We start from the raw sequence: 20,881 nt of genomic DNA on the forward strand, positions 1-20,881 counted from the left end.
ACAGGTCAGGTTGATGGAAATGGGCAAGTGCAATGCATGCAGAGATTCCTTATACTGAAAATGTCCCAATGATACTGACTATTGTGCCCAATTTAATTTGAGATACTAAGTAATCACCTTACTATGATTCCTTTTCACAGACTGATATGGACCCTAGGTATCATTTCCCAAAAATAGTTTACAGAAGCCGTTGGTTTTGTGTGTCTACTAAAACAGTGGCCATTATATGAGTGCCATACTATATTGATATGGTAAGAGACGGTGTACCTTGGAAATCACTGTAGTGCTATATTTGCATTGATATTGTCATTAAAATAAATTTTATATAATGAACTTTACACAACAAACAGATTTTGCATGTTTTCATGCCTCTTGTTGTTTTCCAGTGGAGCTGCTGCGGAAGTGGACATAATGTTCCCACTGCACTTCTGCAGCAGGTGATGCAACACCCACACTTTCCAAGTGAGGGCGCTACTTTCTGTCCCCACCGCCTCTGCTGCTGCTGTTGCTGCTGTTGGTGTGGCTTTGTACAGTCACCGCGTCAGTGCAGCGCACACAAGCACTGGTTTAGAGCCTCAGACTAATCCATCAGACCTTAAACACCCTTCACAGTTGGAGCCTAAAGCAGTAAGTTAGTATTCTGGCCAAAAGTTGAATGGTTAACACGAGAGTCCGCTAAGAACCAGAACCACAGGATTACCTCCAACTGTCTCTAGCTCATATGCTGCCACTTAGAAATAGATGTAGGTGTAGATGCCTATATTGTTTTCCAGTTCCAATTTTTTGACTTTTTTTTTTCCACCAAATATGGCCTTTAAAAATCTCATCAATGAATATCTGAAAATGATTATCCAAATGGATCATAAACTTAAGACAGGACGCATTGCCTTTATGGATCGTTAGGGGGGTCAGACCCCCCCAAATTAGGACATAGACACCTCTAAAATGGATAAAAACATTTTCAAAATATTCATAATATTATTATGTAATTGTAAATGCCTAGTATTCCCCTTGCCGGTTAAAATCTTGTAAATGTGATACGATTTTCAGACACCCCTAAACTGGATTGTACCATATCTGGCTATGGTAGGGAATAACACATCTCCAGTGTGTGTGCGTGTGTGTGTTGGGGTGAGGGGGGGCGGGGGGTGGGGTGCTGCGGCCATAAACTGTATACACTATACATGGTATTTATAATTTATGATAACTGTGATGAGGAGGAGACATGCATATCTAGGTTTATAATTAAGCACAATAAGAGATTTATAAATGAAACACTGAATAACACACACACTTTTGTTTTATTTTTTAGATTTCTTCATCTTTACAGTGATATTTTGCTGATTTTCCTATGAAGACGTGACGGTGGGGGCCGGGGAGCCTATGGCAGGATGCCCTCAGCCACCACACCATTTGTTCCCGAGCCTGTCCTTCATGAGTCGGGGCCCCGTGAGGAGGGAAGATGCGGCTCTGGTGATTGGCTGCTGATAGAGGATGAGGTTGGAGTGGGTGGGATCTGGAGAGGGTGGGGGTGCATGTAGATAGAGGCGGAGGGAGTGCTTTACCGCAGTATCACTAGATTTCTGCAGCACTCATCAAAACTCTGCGGCATGCAGACAAGAGCTGGGGGGGAGGGCAGCTACTAGGTCTGAGTGTAGGACTGCTACATCTGTTGGCTTTTTTCTGTTATTAGACAGGTTGCAGTGGTGCTTGATCGGAGCCTTCAGGTAGACCTCTTCAATTCCCTGTCATCCTCAACGCGGTGCAGTAGGGCTCTCTCCCTCTACCTCTCTAGCTGTCTGGCTGATTGTATAAACCCGGTGGGTGTAAGAGCGCTTTCACTAGAGGTCCAAACCTTTATGAGAAAATGGCCAAGGATGGAGAAAAGGGCGACTGGAAAGAGTTTATATGGAACCCGAGGACGAGGGAGTTCATGGGCAGGACGGCGAGCAGCTGGGGTAAGTACAGTCCAGCTATACAGCAATGCAGCAAACCCGGTCCCTCAGCTCTGTAACAGGTCACTGTCTTAGTCTCCTCACACTCTCATAGATGCACAGCTCCAGCGCAGACTCCTGCAGAAATGTTTAAACTGTGACTATAATGTACATTTCATCCCGATTGAAGTTGCCTGAGTTGATTATTTCCCCCTCAGTGTTCAGGTGATGATGAGATGGCTGTGTCGCTGTCTACTACAGTGTGGTGCTGGAATCTGAATGCGGCACCGCTCCCGCAGAAGCCGGCAGAAGAAAAAAAAACCCTGCCTCTTTTTATTTAAATATATATAAAGCCTCTATATAAATGTATACACCTCTTTATTAATTTATGCGCCTGCCTTCCGTCCGCAATGCGCTCAACATAAGGGTGGAGGAATATGGTCTTATTTTGCCAGATGACTGCAGCATTTGCCCGAGCAGGTCCCACTCTGTTGCAAAGTGCATATGATGAGCGCCATCCTCTCTGAGGCGGAGAGCTTCAGCTGCAGCTTCAGCATGAATTTTGCTGCATAGGAGGCAGATTGTATGGAAATTGCTTTGCAGAAGTTTAACAAATATGTTTTTTTGCACCTATTGCCTAATTTAATGAGCTTTCAACATGATGTCATTCATTTTCAGTCCCCCCTCCCCCCCTCCCCTCTCTCTCCCCCCGAGATTTTGAAGGGAGATCCAAACCCTGCCGCTGTTTTTAGACCGTCTATAGCCCTGATCCCGCTGTCCTCTTTTTTTTTTTTGCGACCAGCCTGCAACTATTTCAAAGATTCATGAAATGATAGGGCGCATATGGCTCTCTTCTAATGACATTGGAGCGTTTTAATCTGGGTAAAGCCGAGGGCCAAATGCTATTTGTATCACCTCCAACCCGGCCCCTCCCAGTGTGTGTAAATCAGTGAGGGATTTAATCCTAATCTAATGACTTCATTGGCTGATGGGGAAGGTATCAATTCAGGACTAGCTCTACCGTAACTAACTAAACCACTCTCTGGAATTTAGACTATTTCTGATCTTTCCCACTGGAGACATTGTCCTAATAGCAACGAAGAAGTCTAGCACTTATGGGTCTGGATAATGGTGGAAGTGGTTTTGCATGCACAGTTATTCTCTCGTTGATGTTTCATGAATGGACATTTGTACTATTCGTGCAAAGTTGGGAATCATTGACTGTAGATGTCTTTGCTGGAATCCTCCCACTGTGTACGACTTAATCCAGCTCAATGCGTCCCAGGTGCTTTAAGGTCTGGTGGCCTTTTTAAGCTGTGCTCTCTAAGGCCTGTTAATTAGGCTATTTCTGTAGTCAGCCAATGTATGTAGCTGTGCTTAACTTGACATTTCACCTTGCTACTCCCTCATTCTCCCGTATGATGCAGACACTGTACGTACTGTACCTCTGCTTCCACTTGTTTGACTGTGACTGGCACTATCTATAGTCCATCCATTTTCTGTACCCACTTATCTCAACATGCAATCAGGAAATGGAGAGAAAGAGAGAGAGAGAGAGAGAGAGCGAGGACACCCATAAAGTCCGGTTCCCAGTCTCTTTAAAAGACAAATTCTTGTTTATCCTCAATTTTATGCAGTATAATGTAAATTCATCGCAACAGATCAAAGGCTTCTTTGAGGATGAAACACAGAACACTTCTCTGTGTGTGTCCTTCTTTGTACAAAGAGCTGTAATGATATGGAAATAGCCCTGATAAAGTGGAACAGTCCTGCAATTTTGATGTTACATTGCCACCAGCTGACACAAAGCAAACATAGTCAAACAACTACTTCCATTTAAAATAGGACTAATTAAGTGTTCTGCACCTCCCACTTCCAAAAACAACAAAAGGCTCTGGTGCATTGAACATGGGGGAAAAGCCTAATAATAAGGAACAAAAGTGTGATGCTGTTCATACTGTAACACAGTAACACAGTATGAACAGCACATCATATATGTATGCATATATATAGTCTCTACAGAAGATAATGGTTATTTAAACAGTGAGATCCACAGCTCAGAGCTATCTAGCCTTCCTCCGGACCATTTCATTTTTAGTTCAGAGGCATGTTTATCACAAATTTACAAAGCAAATGAACATCCTTGTCCTCATAATTAATTCTGAAAGAAAAGAGACACCTCTCGTCATTATAAGTGAAGAAAGGACAGGATGCTGAACCATCCCACCCCGTCCTTTTGTTCTCTGCTTTCAACCGCCGTCTGCGAACAAAACCGCGGTGAAAGAGAGATGCTTCACCGTCCATCATCGGCATGGACTGAGAGCGCAGACTGTAAACCTAACACCCTCTTTGCCAGGGGGAAAGCCACCCTGTCTGCGCCATTGACCCTGTATGCACGTGTGCACATCCAGTCTCCCCTGGGTGGTGTCATATTTGTGGTTAGCACAACCACCACCCTTCTGAAAGTTGGAGGAAAAACACTTAAGCACTTTTGCTTTGTCACATCTCACCTCTGATGGCTCCTTCGCTCTAGTGCCTCCAGCTTGGTCCGGGGCCCGGAGCCTGACTGTATATTTAATGACTCAGCTCGGGCCTTTTCTATGCCACAGATGGGATGCTCGATCAAGTCTTACTCAGCCATTCATTAATTTCACTTTGGAATCCAATAATTCAAGGAACAATTGGACGAAGAATAAAAAAAAACCCCACCCCCTCTTTAATTGCCCCCCATGGAGCAGCTTCCTCTTGACATTTCGTTATGGATTCCTGTGAGCGTGGCTGCGTGGGGAGGCAGATGCAGCACTGAGCCTGCTGACAGCGAGTGAGCTCCACGCTGGGGGCCATCCAGCAGAGGCAAAGGGTCAGGGCACTCAGCTGCTACCCAATGCTGGCCTCAGGTGTTGATGCTTAAAATGGGGGATGTGTCATAGAAAAAGCTATTTATGTTTTCCTGCTCTCGACATAGACACGAAGGTCTGAAATGGGCCCCAGACAGTATAGAGATGATTATATATGCACCTTGTGTTGAAATAATTGATAACAAAAAAATCAATAATCATCCGTTGCAGCCCAGAAAGACAGAAAGTATTCTGTCTAATGTAACATCATCACTATGATCTTCTTACACTGTTCATGAAATCGGCCTAGTCCATGATGGCCTGTAATCTCCTGACCCTGTCTCCAGGGGGTCCTCGTTCACCCTCCTCCTGTATCTCCCTCTGTCATCGTTGCTGTCACTCTGCTGACAAGGCAACTCCATAATGAAATTGGCTAGACACATCTCATTCAATTCAGACTTGGAGGAAGACCACACTTCAATCTCAACCGAGTGCATCAAGGAAATGAAACATTAACATACAGGCGTTTATAGTTTGGCCATGAATTGATAAAATATGAGATATTTTTGTTGTCTAAGGGACAGTTGCTTGTGTGTGTGTGTGAGAGAGAGAGAAAGAGGCAGATGTTGCAGATAGAGTGAAGCCTCTAGTTTAATGAGGATTATCTGGCCTCCTGCGTCCATGTTTGGTCCGAAAGTGACCGAACAGTCGCAACACAACAGCAGCAACATTTAATTAAAATCAGCTAATTCCATTATCAGTTCAGATGGAAGATTATTTATCTTTTAAATTTAGTTTTATTATTATAATTACAGTAATTATGAAATGGCCAAAGAAGTGTAGCTACTGTGAGACAGGGAGGTCAACGGCCATCTTTGTATGTGAAGAATGGCTTGGAAATGTCATCGTTTTAGTTTTTTTTTTACATAAAGTAAAACAGTGAAGTGTGGGTCTGCGAGCTGCTTTGAAACAACCAACATATTTTTTCATCAGGGGTAAAGGAGCTGCCCAAATGTGTCAATAATTTGTGTAAATTACAAAATGTTTTTAAATATAACTATCAGTTATTCTTATCCAGTATATTTTCTTATTACAAAGGTGACTTGATGTATTGGAAAGTCAAACTGAGATGAATTAATTAATTGAGGGTTAAAGTGAAGAGAAGACTTTGTCTACATAAGAATATAGAATATTAACCCAACCTAATGTGTGCTAACATATAAATGACACTATAATGTTAAGATACTTTCAGATATGAAGACACTGAGTCAAGCTGTGCATCACTCTGGATGTGACATATTTACTCATGGTTGATTTATTTTTTTCCAAATAAACTAAAGGTCTACTTACTTCCTGTCCTGAGTGTCATAGAAGATTAAAATGATATGTTGGTATTAATAATATTCAATTTCTCACTGATATTACACAGAGTTGACACCACTCTCTCATCTCTTTGTCTACAGGTCTGATTCTTCTCTTCTATTTAATTTTCTACATCTTCCTGGCTGGTTTGTTTTCACTCACCATGTACGTCATGCTGCAGACCTTGGACGACCACAAACCAACCTGGCAAGACAGGCTCACCACACCAGGTGCAGCAGCTAATGACACAAAGTGCATGAGTCCAGATCACAGTTTGGTGTGTGTGTGTGTGTCTGTGTGTGTGTCTGTGTGTTGCAGTGTCATGAACTCCCTGTTGTTTCTCTGTCACTTACAGGCATGGTAATTAGACCCAAAGCAGATGAGACCTATGAGATTGTCTACAACACCCACAAGACTGAGAGCTGGGACATGTACACTGAGCTCCTGGACAAGTTCCTGGGGGGTAAGTCTGCCTCGCAGCCTCTCTCACAGTGGCTCAAAAAAAAGCTTACTGCTGTGGATTATCCAAAGACCCAGAATGAATTGTTTTTACCTAATAAGAGATAATTCCTTTACAGTCAGCGGTATAGGAGATTGCCTTGCACTGGGGGTTTTAGATGAGTCATAAGCTCTTACAAACAAACTAAACTAAACCCCCCCCCCCACTGCAGACTACAACGACACTGTCCAGGCCCAGAAAAACTACGAATGCACCCCAGACCAGTACTTCCTGCAGGACGACAGCGGCGATGTGAAGAACAACCCCAAGCGCGCCTGTCAGTTCAACCGCACCATTCTGGAGGAATGCTCTGGAATAGATGACCGTTACTATGGATACCCAACGGGCAAGCCGTGCATCATCATCAAGCTGAATCGGGTATGAAAGCGAAAGCAGGGGGAAGAGAAATGGATGTTGTTGCTAGGAGACATGGAGTGATTGAGATCATAAGACTGGTTGGAAATGAGGAAATAGATAATCCCAGTGAAAGAGAAAAAAAGATTATAGATTATTACGTTTACTGCTGCTTTCTGTCATAGCTTCTTGCAATTTTAAGCGTTTATCACTTCTCTGTGTTTTTAAGTAAGAGTGAGTTGGGAATGTGTTGTCTTTCCTTCCCACCAGGTGATTGCTATGCTGCCAGGAAAGAATGGCCAGGCTCCGTTTGTCACCTGTGGCGCAAAGGTAATCCCCTTCACAATGAGAGGCTTTATGTAACATTTTGGATTTCAGCCCATTCGTGCTGTGTCTCACTCTGATCCGCAATGTATCACCTACTGCTCATCCCACGTTTTCATTTCAGGTTTATATTTGTATCGTTTCCAATGTCGTAACTTTCGTTGCATGCCATTTTGTCATCTACACCTCATTTGTTGGTCTGGTTTTGTTTTTGTTTTTCTCTTTTCTTCATCCTGTTCCTGTAATTTGCCACTGTCAGAGATACAGAGTTGGCAAAAATGAATGGGTAAGAACAGGACAGAAAATGTGACTTGTAGAGTGTAGAGTATGTTTACAGTTGTACACATAGCGGTGGTGTAGATCGCAGTTACATGTGAGATGTGTCACATCGAAGCGACTGCAGAAGTAGATGGTGGGCATGTTAGGAAATGAGATTTAGAGAAAAGAAGGAGATTAATGAGGTTTCTCTTCTTCCACTTCTATGAAGTGACTGAATCTGTTGTTTCACCTCTGCAGAAAGAAGACACTGAAAAGATCGGAGAGTTGATGTACTTCCCTCCAGATGGCGCTTTCAACCTCATGTACTACCCTTACTATGGCAAGAAAGCTCAGGTAAGACCAAGGTTGTTGATGACAGAGCTGTTAATTTAGCTTTTCCAGATAGTTAATCAAACAAACACACACCAGGATTCCTAATGTTTAATGTTTTTTTGCAGGTGAACTACTCTCAGCCTTTGGTTGCCATCAAGTTCCTTAACATTACTCGAAATGAAGATGTCAACATTGAGTGCAAGATTAACTCCAACAACATTCCCGCTGGAAGTGAAAGAGACAAGTTTGCTGGAAGAGTGTCCTTCAAGCTGAGGATCAACACTGATTAGGTTTACCTTTTCCTCTCCTGAAAACTACTGTCACCATTCTCTGCAACATTGCACATACACAGAAACCAATCGCAGTATTCACACCCTTTGTAGGATTTGTTTACAACCCCCACATTTTTGGGGAAATTGTCCAGTCACGTTACGAGGCGAGGTGAGAATTTAAAAAAAAAGGGTGGTAATCCTGTCATTATTTCTGTCTGTGAGCTTTGGGACAAATTCTTTCCTGTACATTAGTTTGAGGTGATGTCTATTTATACTGCATGACAAACTAGGGAATATAAAGGATGTGAACATGTGTTTTCAAAGTTTGCAAGGATCAGCAACTTTACCACTTTACTGCTGCTCCCATCCTGCTGCCTCCTTATAGAGTATCCCTCTATATATGAATATACACAAATTACAATACAAAATGTGTATATTTACAGTATTTATACGTTATCATAACCTTATGTCAGTACATCTACTTTGTTGCACTTAAAAGAAAATTCCAACAGACCTGTGTATATCTTGATGGATGGATGCAGAGAAGAAGCCATTTTGCATGTGTGTATTGTCTTTAGGGTACTTTGAGGGCAGGAGGCCCCTGTGTCCCACCTCTCTGCTTAGTGTGAAATAAGGTTATGTTAAACCACTGACCACCAGGAGGGACGCACTCTAATCCTCAAAAACCTCACGCACGGCAAAACGTGTTTTTCGAAAAAAAACAAAAAAACATACAGTTAGATAGGAATCTCCAAAAAAAAAAGAGAAAAAGAAAAAAAGAAATGGGAGAAACAGTAGAGGTCCAAACCTTTAAAAGTATGTCTGTGTGTGTGTGTGTGTGTGTGTGTGTGTGTGAGTGTGTCCGCGCACGTGTGTGTGTTTGTGTGCGTGTGCATGTGTGTGTGTGTGTTCCATTCACAATTCCCATCTCATACTGTAGGTCGGGAAATTGCATGCAATGTGCAATATTCATTACGTGGCAAACCCTATGAATGCTTGAGTCCATTCTTCAGTTGAGAGGACTTCTCTTAATTATTTTGGATCATCAAACTGTTTTTTTTGACCTGAGAGCAGCTTATAAAAAATGTATGAAAAAAAAAAAAGTAGTCATGGGTATTTGGGTTGCTAGGAAATGGTCAAATCAACACCACTGATGCCAAATGAACTCTGATACAGAACATCAATCATGTTTCAGACATCATGACAATATTATCTAAAGGTAACACGGCCATCGCTGTTTTATCCTCTGAGTTAGTGGTTAATCAGACCTTTAGCTCCCAGACTACAGTTATCGACCAAAACAATCAACTTTAGGCTCCCATTTAATTCCTCAAATTTACCTAATTTTCTTATGTCTCAATTTTTAATCAATTTAAGAATTAATATTTAGATTTTGTGTGTGTGTGTGTGTGTGTGTGTGTGTGTGTGTGCGTGCGTGCCTGTGTGCGTGCGTGTGTTGCATCTATTTCATATGTATCAGGAATAGATGCCATTGTCATATTTTGTATTGATTTGCACTGGAAGTGTGCTTCTTTTCTTCTTTTTTGTTTTGTTTTGTCAAGATGAGTTGAATTAATTAACGTATGAACAGTATCGGAGGAGAGGGATGTAGAGAGTTTGTGTTTGTTCCCTTTGTTTTCATCCATACTCATTCATATCAACCTCTAAAGTCTTCAAACAGGATATCAAAATGTAGAGTTTACATCTTCTTTCAAAACTGATAGAGTCTTGATAACGTGAATTGTTAGTGGGTCAGAGTTCTGTTTTAGAGGCCTGGAGATTTGCTTCCACATGGAAAGGGATATTTTCTCCATTTGATTTATATATTTTTTTGTTGTTGTAGTATTCTCCACAGTTGTGTGAATCAGGGGGATGGCATCTTGGTAACTAGAAAACCAGTTTGAGCAATTAACGTCTTCATTAATAATGCCTGAGTTTGGTGCTGGAGCGGTTTATACATATGGTGCATTCACAGGCCCTCAAAAGTGTCGGGAACAACTGCAAATGCAGCCGATAGGAATCTGTGGAGTCATGCTTTTAAACGTTACACAAAACTGTACGAATGCCATGTCACTGCAGCTGTGAAATGTGAAACACAGGCATCTGTTCACTCACATTAAGGTCTGGCTCGAGTCCACCACGTAAAGGGGAATTTCTGCTTTTTACAATCTGGACATTCATCATTATGAATAACCCCCAAACTATAATCTAATCCTTAATAATAATAAATCCTTTTCTTTGTCAAGATGGTGACTTTGACAGTGAGGTCCTTGTTTGACCACAGTGAGATATCTGTGTGCCTGCTGAAAACACACTGCTGGGCAAGAAATTAAAGTTGGATTTCTGTTTTTTACAATCTGGACCTTATTTATAGCATAAAATACGATCTTTAAAGAAAGAAAGAGACAATTAGACTATAGTTTGGGGGTTAGTCATGATGATGGTTGTGCCCTAACAGTCCTCTGTGGCTCTTTTCCTTTTTTGCTTTTTGTGAGAGTCTGCTCTGACCACTTCACATGCATTTCTCCTCTGGCATTCCTACAACACTTACTTAATTTCACTGTAATCTCTTAATCTGGTCGGCTAATCCAGAGCAGGCACGCTGAACTTCTTTACCCCACTTTGTCGCTCCTCCTCCTTGTGTCAAACGCTTGAGTCACTATCATCATCTTCTAGATGGATAAAGCAAGGTTTACTCCTTTCTCTGTCTTTTTATTTTATTCTTTAAGAGCATTCAACCCTATTTTCCCCATTCATAATTAAATTCAGTGAAACTCTTTTGAATCACAACATGGCAAATAAAAAAATGCTTTGCTTCATAACTTATTGGACATATTTGTTTTTACTTATGTGCATGTGAAGATTTGTTCTTCAACCAAAGATCTTCATGACAGTTTAAATTTTATTTCTCTTGCTGCACTGACACATCCTCAGCAGCAGATCTTAGTAAGGATCTCATGCAGAGACACTGTAGGATTCAGGCAGAGGGCAATAGACCCTGTTTTATTAAAAAGGCCTACTCTTATGTAATAATAATATTGAAAATAATAATAGTACGCACAAAAGGAACACGTTTCACTGCAACATAACAGTGCCTCCTGGTGGACAGACTGTGTTGTTCCCCAGTGTCACAGAATGTTATTTCCTGTTATCTCCATTTATCCCTTTTTTTTCTGTGATAATTTGGAGATGTCCTCAAAAAGCAATATATTAATTTCTTTCGTGGCTGTATGATGCGAAATCTGTGCAACACATGTACCATCAAGAGCAAAGAAAAGGGAAAGAACATAGAGATATTGCATTCAGGCAGTTTTGCCAGTTTGCGTATTACTACGAAAGGAACGATATAAAAAGTATTGTTTTATTTATAAAAGAGTATTTTTACTGCTATTTTGTTGTAAAGAGGAGAGAATGTATTAGCTTGGATTGTATCATGTCATGGGAGCTACTTGGTAGGTTTTCATCATTTAATTCAACAAATGGCAAAATGTTAAAAGCTAGGTTGGAATTTTTTTTTTTTTTTTTTTTACAACATTTCTTCTGTCATTGTGTTAGTCCTTTCTACTTCTTTAAAATTGAGCATTAAAAGGTTTGCACTGAAAGTTTCCTGAGCACCGTATAGCTGGTTGCATCAGAATCAGAAGACAGATTCACTGAATGGCCAAAATCAATATGAAGGAGCGGTGTTGTTGAAGAACCTTCAAATGCAGAACCTTTAGAAAATGTTCAGAACGTTTCAGATTCGTCAACTATTCGTGTTTCAAATAATGAGTGATTTCAGGAAACCTTATTACCCCCGTCTAAGCCCTTCATCATTCATCATATTATTGCCTAAGACTGTGGTGTTCAAGAAAGAAAGAAACCTTGAAATTTGTTGAAATACTCCCCCCACCTCCCCCGCAAAAATAATAATACTAATTATAATAATTCTACTCTGGATCTTTATTTTTTGCTCTTACTGTATGTATATTTTTGCTCATGTTTACTGCGAACCAAGATAGAGAAATAAATAAATGTCATTTAAGGGAACCAAAACTCTAAATAATTTTTGCCTCTGCCTCATTTGTCTTTCTTTCAATGTTTAATTATAATAAATCAAACAGTAGCTGGAGTCAAGTGGAGTCCGCCCTTCATAGGAGACAGAAAAGGAAGACAGAGTCAAAGGTAGCGTCAGGTGGATATAATCTATTGTAATCCCATTCACTATAATCCCCACAGCCTACAGCGCCAGTCGACGCCTGTGCAGACTTACTGGTACAAGTGAAAGACACCCAGTGAGTAAAGATCCATGTGACTGTGATCATGACTGTCTCGTGTCTCTAGTATTGAGAATCTCTGTATCAAGAGGAAGTGCATACGTAGTGGAAATACCACCCACAACGCGTCATCCTCCAACGCATATCACAGGTCAAAGGTCACAGATTAGAATCTCGTCTTGATCCTGTGCTACTACAGCCCACCGTTCATAATTATAAATACCATTCAACCCGAGATCAAGAACATGTGAATCCTCGTTCAGGCTTTTTCCTTCGGGAGCTGCTTTAACACAGTCTGCCGCCAACTGCTTGACAAGATTACAGCCAAAATGCACTTCCGCTTGCTGACCTTCAACCAGCTCTTGTTTCTTGTTCACTCTGTGCCCTCAGGCTCTATCCTTATCTCTCTCTCTCTCTCTCCCTCCTTTCTTTACTGTCTCCTCCTGAGAAAGGGAGAGCACAGTCCAGGAAAAGAGGGAGAGCAAGGATTATGTAGCATTAGAGGTATTTGTAGGTTTAAAATAGTCTGATCAAGAGAAGTGCCAGTGACTGATATTTGTAGACACAATTCTCCATGACACTGCACGCACAGCACACAATAGATTATAATGCTGAATGATCTACAAGCCCTTAATATTCATATTCACATTCAGATTAGTTTGTAAAAAATATATTATTTAAGCTTTGATATCTAATATATTCTTAAAAGGAGATATTATGAGGGAGAAATCCTGTTCACGCTGCCACTGGGCCACTTCCATAAAATGTGATCAGTTTAAGTGTTGCACTGAGTAGATTATTTTCACCATTCATGATGTGAGGAAAGTGAAGCTTAGTCTTTACCAGAGCACTGGAACCTCTGCTGGATGGTGGATAACATTACACAACAGTTCAGTGGCATTTAAATGTCAAAGCGATCACGTTACCGGACCACACAATGTGAGAAAACACGCAACCGGGTTCTCTCTTAATCATTTTATAGATATTTAATTATTTTGAACACGATACAAAAACATACAATGTAAAACTGAGGAATTAATACTGAACACCACAGTTACTGTGGAGCACCTTATAGTCATCTGTTCTGCATATATTCATTTCTTTCTCTTTAATCAGGGTAGATTGATCACAGATTTTTAAGGCTACAAGGCACCTAGACTCAGCCAGTCATGAGGTAGCATCTAAATCACCAAGCATCAAAGGAGATATTTGTTAGCTTTTTACACAGCTACACAGCCGACAACATTAAACAGCTGTTTATTTACAAGTCTTGCCAAGAGCTTCAGCCATTGTTGCATCTACTTGAGGTTTGACACGCTCTCTGAGCAGCGCTATTTCCTGAGGGCAGGCATGGACGCAACAGTGACTCACTATCGGAAACTGGCGAGATTGTCCATCTGGGCCGGGGCTAGCTGGTAAGCATACTAATGTCAGCAGAAGAAAGGAAGAGACACACCTGGAGAGTGAAGGACTGAAGTTTGATGCTGAACTCGCAACGTTATCTGCTAATGCTAATGTTGGCTATGTAGCAGTAGCAAAGCTTACAAATAGGTCCTTTAAATACAATTAAAACAGCAGTCATTTTCAAAAGCATTTTAAATGGTGAAAAGAAATATATAAATCACATGTGGGCACAAAAACATGGAAATGGACAACACAGTCCATTGGTAAATGAGCTCCCCTGTTAACAGCAGAGGGGATATTGTTCATGTTAATGTGTCCACCTGCTGAAATAATTCACAGTCTGTGTTTAGCCAGCCTATAGCCTATGCATTAGCCTATCAGCTGCCTTAAAATACTGAGGTGAGGAGAAGTCGAGACATGATCTGATACTATTTGATGAACTATCAGAATGAGAGCGATATGACTTTTCAGTGTGTTACTTGATTGTTGACACGGCACTTTGGTCAGGAAGAAAAATATGGCACACGGGGGAAATTGTAGCCAAAGGAAATCATCACGTATAGGCCTAGAGTCATGTCTCCTTGAATTAAAACCTCATTTGCCACCACAAGGAGTAAATCATAGTAAAGACACCAGCGGAGACGAGTATGTCTATGGCAAGTCCAGCATGCCATATTCCTCCAGGGCTTTCTGCGTCCTGTCATAAATCTCTCCAGTGGCCTGAACCACTCTGTTCAGCAGCATGCTCAGCTCCTCCTGGTTCTGCACACACACCAGCCTGAAGAAGAAACTCCGATCTGGCATGGCGATGAAGGCCACCTCGGCAGCCCGGCGTACAAACCACGTGTGGTGGTTTGCCAGGGTGTTCTGATAGGCCTCTCGACACAAGTCTGAGGGACTCCTGAGCCGCCCGGTCACCGGCGTCTCACCCAGCTTTTCCAGGAAGAGCTTGAGCCAAAGCAGGGCGCGATGGAGACGCAGAAGAGTCCGACATCCAGACTCCGTGGTGTGGTGGAAGTCTACCACGCCTCGTTTCAGTTCCTCCTGAATCATGGAGCGCACTGAGTGGTAAGGACTGATGGTCTGTGAGGCCTCTAAACTTTTCGTAGTCTCAGTCTCCGTGCTGACAGAGTTGACCGGCTGTACATTCGGACCGAGCTCTGCTTCAGGGTTGTCCTCGGCTGAGAGGGCCAGCTCGCGGATTATGTTGGTTTTGCTCTCTATCTCTTTCGATATCAGTCCCACCATCGGGCCCAACGCTTCCATAAACCTGGAGGAGTAACACAAGGTGGATCAAGTTTATGGAGCCCACATTATGTCATAAGCCATAAATGACTTCATACTCTCTTGTGTGGCTATAAATGAATGCACATCTCTCACTTTGCCACTTTGCTCCTGCTTTATCTGATGATCTTACTTGACAAGCTCATCCCAGCTGGACAGATAGGGCTGCAGCAGCACGTCAGATGTGTCGGCTGGCGTGGCCAACAGGTGGGAGAGCAGCAGTGCCACCTGGAAGTTCTGACCAGGACATCCCTCCAGGACCCCAGAGACGTCGGCTCCATTAGCCCCACTGCTGTTGGACAGCTGGTGAATCTGTCGGCGGGGGGAGGGGAGATGTGAATGTGTGCGGACGATCGAAGAAACAAAGAAAAGAGAGGAAGCTGAAGCAATACCACCACTATATTCAAAATACTCTTTTATCTTCACGAAATAAATGGATTATGAAAACATTTGATTAAATGATTTATTATTTGTGCTTTCTTACCGACCTTATTCACTTGATTATAGCCTTTCAAACAAGAATCCCAGTGGTAATCCAAGCCTCCATCTGCAGTCAGACAGGAAACAAGAGAAAGCCTTGAAATTAGATTTTGGTTTCAGACACTTTCCCGCTAAAACAGACCGCAGAGTGCAGTTAACCACATCAAAATAAAACATTTATAGCCATTAGGCGTCTCTCTGTGTGGCGTTTCCATCCATGTGTGGGTTCCCTGCTGGTACTTCTTCCCACAGACCTCAAGGAGGGGGTCAGGTTAAGTGGTGACTCTAGAGTGGCCATCGGTGTGAATGTGAGTGCTCCTGGTTATTGTCCATTTGTCTCTATTCCACGACCACTCCAGGATGCACCCCACCGTCGCCCACTGTCTGCTGGGATTGATTTGTGGCCCTCTGCAACTCTTTAAGGATAAGTGGAATAGCTAACGGATGGATGAGTCTATTCCTGACCACACAGAGGCAGCACAAACAACTTGTGAACGCAACCGATTACTGGTGTAAGGTACGAACATGTTATATTATTATTAATTTTGAGGCCTGTTCCTGGTGAATATCAGTTTTTTATACTCTTGAAACTCTGTTTTTGGTCTCCACCTCCTCCTAACAAATATCTGGTTCTTCAGCCTCTAAAGTCTCCACTGTGCTCACTGGCTGGTAGCAGTATACTGTCTGTGTCTGCTGCTGCTGCTGCTGCTGCTGCTGCTGCTGCTGCTGCTGCTGCTGCCAAACCAAAACAATAACTCTATCGGACTGTGATACTCTATAAAGCTGACAGGAGCTGGAAACTCATGTGATAATTTTATTGTAATTTTATTGTCATGTTTTTAAGAGTGCAAAAAAACTGTAGAGTCTAGCTATAGCTTTCAGTTAAATGAGAGGGTCATTTCATTCACAACAGCTCATTCACAAATTATCACTGCCTTGTGACAGACCTCTTATCCTGTTAACATGAGGAAACTGGTTATGAAAAGGTTGAGTGTGTGTTAGTACATTCCTGATTAATTCCAGTTAAAATCATACTGTGCTGAATGTGGCACAAAGATAACCATACATAGAGCAGCACACGGCACGGCAGCCTGATGTTTCGTTTGGGACTCATTCCAGCCTGTGACGAAGCTAAACGCTGTCATCTCCACTGACTCAGACACACACTTCCAGTCTGCACACACCACGTGCACAAGTTTTACTGGGATCATCTGAGGGCCAAATCATGTTCTCCAATGACAAGCCTCCATATGGCCACATGATACATGCGCACACACATTATTATTATTACTATTATTATACCGTATAGCAACAAAAAGGTGTTGTTATAAAAGTAACAATTCCACATAATCCCTTTTCATCGCTATAAAGCATATAATCTAGTGAAGCTGTGGCCTGCCACATCATGTAGCACCTCCTGCAGGTCTTCAGACCACTCACTAGGGACTGGTGCATCTTATACCAATAACCAAAAGGCCATAAAAGCTGTGATGTGATATAATCCAATAATTGACGGTAGCGCCCAGCCTCTAAACTGATCATAAAGACTCTCTGAATTACTCAACTTCCTGTCAGATAGCTTGGCTCGTTAGCCACATTCAGAGCCTGTCTAATGCCAAAAACTTATTTCTATCTTGACAGTGACCTAATCTAGATGTTGCCAGGAGTGTCAACATTACAGGGCACTGTGACGTACTATGAGTGATATCTAAATTTAAGTTTCCTAAAAGGAGAGTTACTATGAGGATGTAGAAATGGCAGTTCATGCTTCTATTTGAAAACCTCCCTGCTCAGTTTGCACTTGGTCGTCCAACTTATTAAATCTCCCAAATCTTTCGAATTTAATCCATTGCTGGAGAGAGGGATCACATGGTCCCAGTTTTCTCATTCCTTCACTAATTACTTTGAATTTGTTTTGTTCATGTTTTGTTCATGTTTGTTGTTGCCCAAAGCCATTTATTTCTACCCTGGAGGACTTTTTTTTTTTACTACTTAATCTTCTTGTTTATTTCTTGAGACTTAAAAAAAAAGACACATCAGGAACCCAACAATAAGTCAGAGAGACTATGGTGAAATTATGGACTTTAGACAGAGATGTCATGTCAAGAATCTGACAGCGAAAGACGATTATGTTCAAGAAGTTGTTGTTGTTGTTGAAATATTTTGGAGCCTAAAGCGTCAGCAAAAAAGTGCTGTGACCACCATGCTTAACCCTGTTGCCACCCAACCATGTGATACATTCCTGATCTCGAGCCTGTGCAGTCCAAACAAGAGAGGGATTGTATAGATTAATAGTACAACATAGAAACCACACACACACTCACTCATGCAGACATAAACACACAGAAATACTCACGGAGCCAGAGGGAGCCCAGGAACAGCAGCAGGATTAAGATAGCTGCAGCAGCTTTGCTCTTTACACCCATACTGAAGTCCAGTTTTGGGGTCTGCCGGTCCCTCTCTGTGTCTTTTATCTTTTAATTCCTCTGTGTCTCACATGAGTCCTTGTCCCCTTGCACTGCCTGTCACCACAATTACTCTCTACCAGACCCTTGCCTCTGACCTCCCCCCCTCCCCCCACCCCCAGTCCTCTCAAATCTTTCATACAATTCCCCAAAACCTAGAACAAAAAAGGTGCGTCCAGCATTGCACCTGAAAGAGCCTGTGTTAATGTTTAACCCCTGTTTTACAACAGCTGCATTTCTCCTGTCACGTTACCACACCTCAGCCGGCTGTTGCTCTTTCTTTTTCTGTTTTTCTTTGACTTTCTTTGCTCCACGTCTTCCTTCCTCCTCCCTGCCTAGGCGTCTGACTGATTCTGTGGCTGCCACTCTCTTGTTCTGTTGCTCAATATTACGGTCCAGAGATCAATCAAGTCCAGCCCCTGGCTGATAAAGCAGAGCCCACGTAGCCGCCTGTCCGCCAGTAACCTCTTTCCTCCAGGTTCATCTTGAATGTATGCGTTATATTCCATGAGCTTCAGCTTGAGCAAACGCCTGCTCTTTCTCCTCTCCTCCTACCACCACCCCTCGTCGTCACTCCTCCACTCCCTATCTCTCTCCCTCTTGCTCTCTCTCTCTCTCTACTCAATCACACACATCCCTACGAGCACCACCACAACCCCCACACGCTACAACAGCACAGACGCACATTCCTGAAAACATGCTGGCTGAAATAAAAGCGTAACATGAAACATACATGACCGAAGACATCCAGACCTCCCTCAATGCAACAGAGTGTATTTTTTTTGTACCTCTCCTCTTTTTTTTTATCTCCCTTATTTGGATAAAGCCAAGACAGCCTTGCTTAAACCTCTGTATCTATAGGACAAACAAAATCTCCTCTTAGTTGCTGAACAAGGAGAGATGTGATACCAAATCCATGTTTGTCAATGAATAACAAAGTCTAATCAAGCTTATCCTAGCTGACAGGGCAAGAGGAACAAAGAAAGTCCATTCATGATATGACAAAGACATCTGTATCTCTGCGAAACATGCTGGGAGCAAAGTAGCAAACAATATGTATCTATTTGGGAAAAAATGTGTTTTATACATACATTTATATATGTAATTTCCTTTCTGTTGACACAATATCTGATTTTGATATTTCCTAATACATTCTATGAGATTTTTATATTCTGCATGTCTGTATTTATTGATTCAATTCAATTTTTGGGGTCCAAAGTCTGAGCTGTGTCTGTTTATAACAGGAGGACTGATGTGGTCGACGAGGGTGTTCCCATGGTTATCACTACCAGAGGTGATAATCATGGGAGACCAAGTGATTGGCCACTATCAGTGGGTTTTGCTGCCACCACCGCCGCCGCTGCTGCTGCTGCTGCTGTGGGGGGAGGTGAACAGACATTGAACTCTACACTCAAGCCAAACCACATGTGTGTGTTCATGAAGAGGGACTTAACAATGGTATTTTTTCAGCAGAGGAGCGGGAAAAAAGTGAAAGCGGGGGCATTCATTACTTGGCTGGGGAGGGGCCGGTCATGGGGCTTTTATTCTGTGCAACCAATGGATGATCCTGTCTGGAATAGGCAGCGACTGACAAGGAGAGACTGAATCCCTGTGGAAACATGTGACCCTTTCAGAAAACCTGAAGTGTTTCACTCCACACAGCTGCTGCTTTATAATGAAAAGCACAGACTGAATAACACACGTTCAGAAATAGCTAACTTCTTAAAGTTTTTAGTTAGTCTATGGTAAATAGCAGTAAGTCACCGACTAAAAACACATGGTATGACCTCCCACTGTCTGAATAAGTTTATGTATGGAGGTTCACCAGAGCAGGAAAGAAGTTTTTTGTCACTGTCAGATAGCACCACAGTGGATTTTCCACTCCGCACTCAAGTGAAACACATCTGGAGACTCAAGTATATTATCCAGTTTAGTCATTAACATTTTCTTAAAACCTCAACCGGTTTGAACAAAGGTGTAAAGTTTAAATTTGCACGTAACAAACATCAGGAGCAAGATAAATGTCAAACGTGTTGGTGCTCAAAAGCAAATGTTTAGTGAAAAAACAGTGCTATTGTGGATTCTTGTGGGTGTGACCCTTTGCGGTTTGTTGCCTGAGGTGCAATCCTGGTCAAAAGTTACAACTTATTTGCAACAGACATCCACAGTTACATGTAAATCCATTAAGAGAGGTTTAATGTACGTTTAACTCCCCACATCACTGGATGTGGCTATAACACTGGTTATAAAAAAGAAAGAAAAAAGAAAAAACAATTACATCATTGTGTGCGACATTTCACTCTGATCTCCATGGTAATAATTCCCGAGAGTTGCTGAACGTAACTGGGTGAAGAGAGATTTCTTGGTTTCAGTTGTGCAGAAGAAGCAAACACTGGATTGTACTCAGACTGGTTGTCGTGGGGGAAATGTAAACAAACTAATCTGAAGATTCCTGGAAGGATCTTAAAATAACCCTGCCCCTAATCTATAACTCACACTACTAAACTAAATTAAATGCGTTGTAGGCCTATTGTTTTGCTGTCGTGGTACACTGAAGCTTCGCTCTGTGAACCTGCGGGTCAGAAGATCAACACCTCCAGCCCTTCTCCTGCCCCTCAGCTCCAACTTAGTGTGAGACACACAATCTGCCTTCTGGAGGCTCTAGTTACCTTAAGGAAGCTCATCTCTGTTTCCCTAACTGTATATTTAGAAGTACATCACATACTGTGCAACTCACATGGCACATTCCAAAAAACCGTCTGTTGCCCTTGACACCGCGGAGTGACACGACTTATATTACCCACAGTACTAATTATAAT

At 42.1% G+C, this 20,881-nt stretch overlaps 2 protein-coding genes across 3 annotated transcripts; one reads left to right on the plus strand and one right to left on the minus strand.

Moving 5' to 3' along the window:
* Positions 1-1,559: 1,559 nt before the first annotated feature.
* On the plus strand, positions 1,560-12,216 carry atp1b2b (ATPase Na+/K+ transporting subunit beta 2b). 2 transcript variants are annotated; one of them, XM_085797792.1, is made up of 8 exons: positions 1,560-1,958; positions 6,235-6,363; positions 6,489-6,596; positions 6,805-7,010; positions 7,257-7,316; positions 7,570-7,596; positions 7,827-7,922; positions 8,027-12,216. In XM_085797792.1, exons 1-8 carry the CDS (start codon positions 1,868-1,870, stop codon positions 8,189-8,191), a joined length of 882 nt encoding a protein of 293 aa, XP_085653918.1. In that variant the 5' UTR covers positions 1,560-1,867; the 3' UTR covers positions 8,192-12,216. The 2 variants fall into 2 exon arrangements, with proteins under 2 accessions (XP_085653918.1, XP_085653919.1); XM_085797793.1 differs by lacking the exon at positions 7,570-7,596 and having other exon boundaries at positions 1,561-1,958.
* A 1,184-nt stretch (positions 12,217-13,400) lies between these two features.
* On the minus strand, positions 13,401-18,633 carry gltpd2b (glycolipid transfer protein domain containing 2b). Its single transcript, XM_085797791.1, has 4 exons — positions 17,954-18,633; positions 15,606-15,664; positions 15,251-15,429; positions 13,401-15,103 (listed from the first exon to the last, which is right to left on the minus strand). Exons 1-4 carry the CDS (start codon positions 18,021-18,023, stop codon positions 14,485-14,487), a joined length of 927 nt encoding a protein of 308 aa, XP_085653917.1. The 5' UTR covers positions 18,024-18,633; the 3' UTR covers positions 13,401-14,484.
* Between the last annotated feature and the right edge of the window lie 2,248 nt (positions 18,634-20,881).

Source organism: Trachurus japonicus, chromosome 14 (assembly GCF_045865225.1).
Source record: "Trachurus japonicus isolate A0001 chromosome 14, Traja_1.0".
NCBI classification, from domain to species: Eukaryota; Metazoa; Chordata; class Actinopteri; order Carangiformes; family Carangidae; genus Trachurus; species Trachurus japonicus.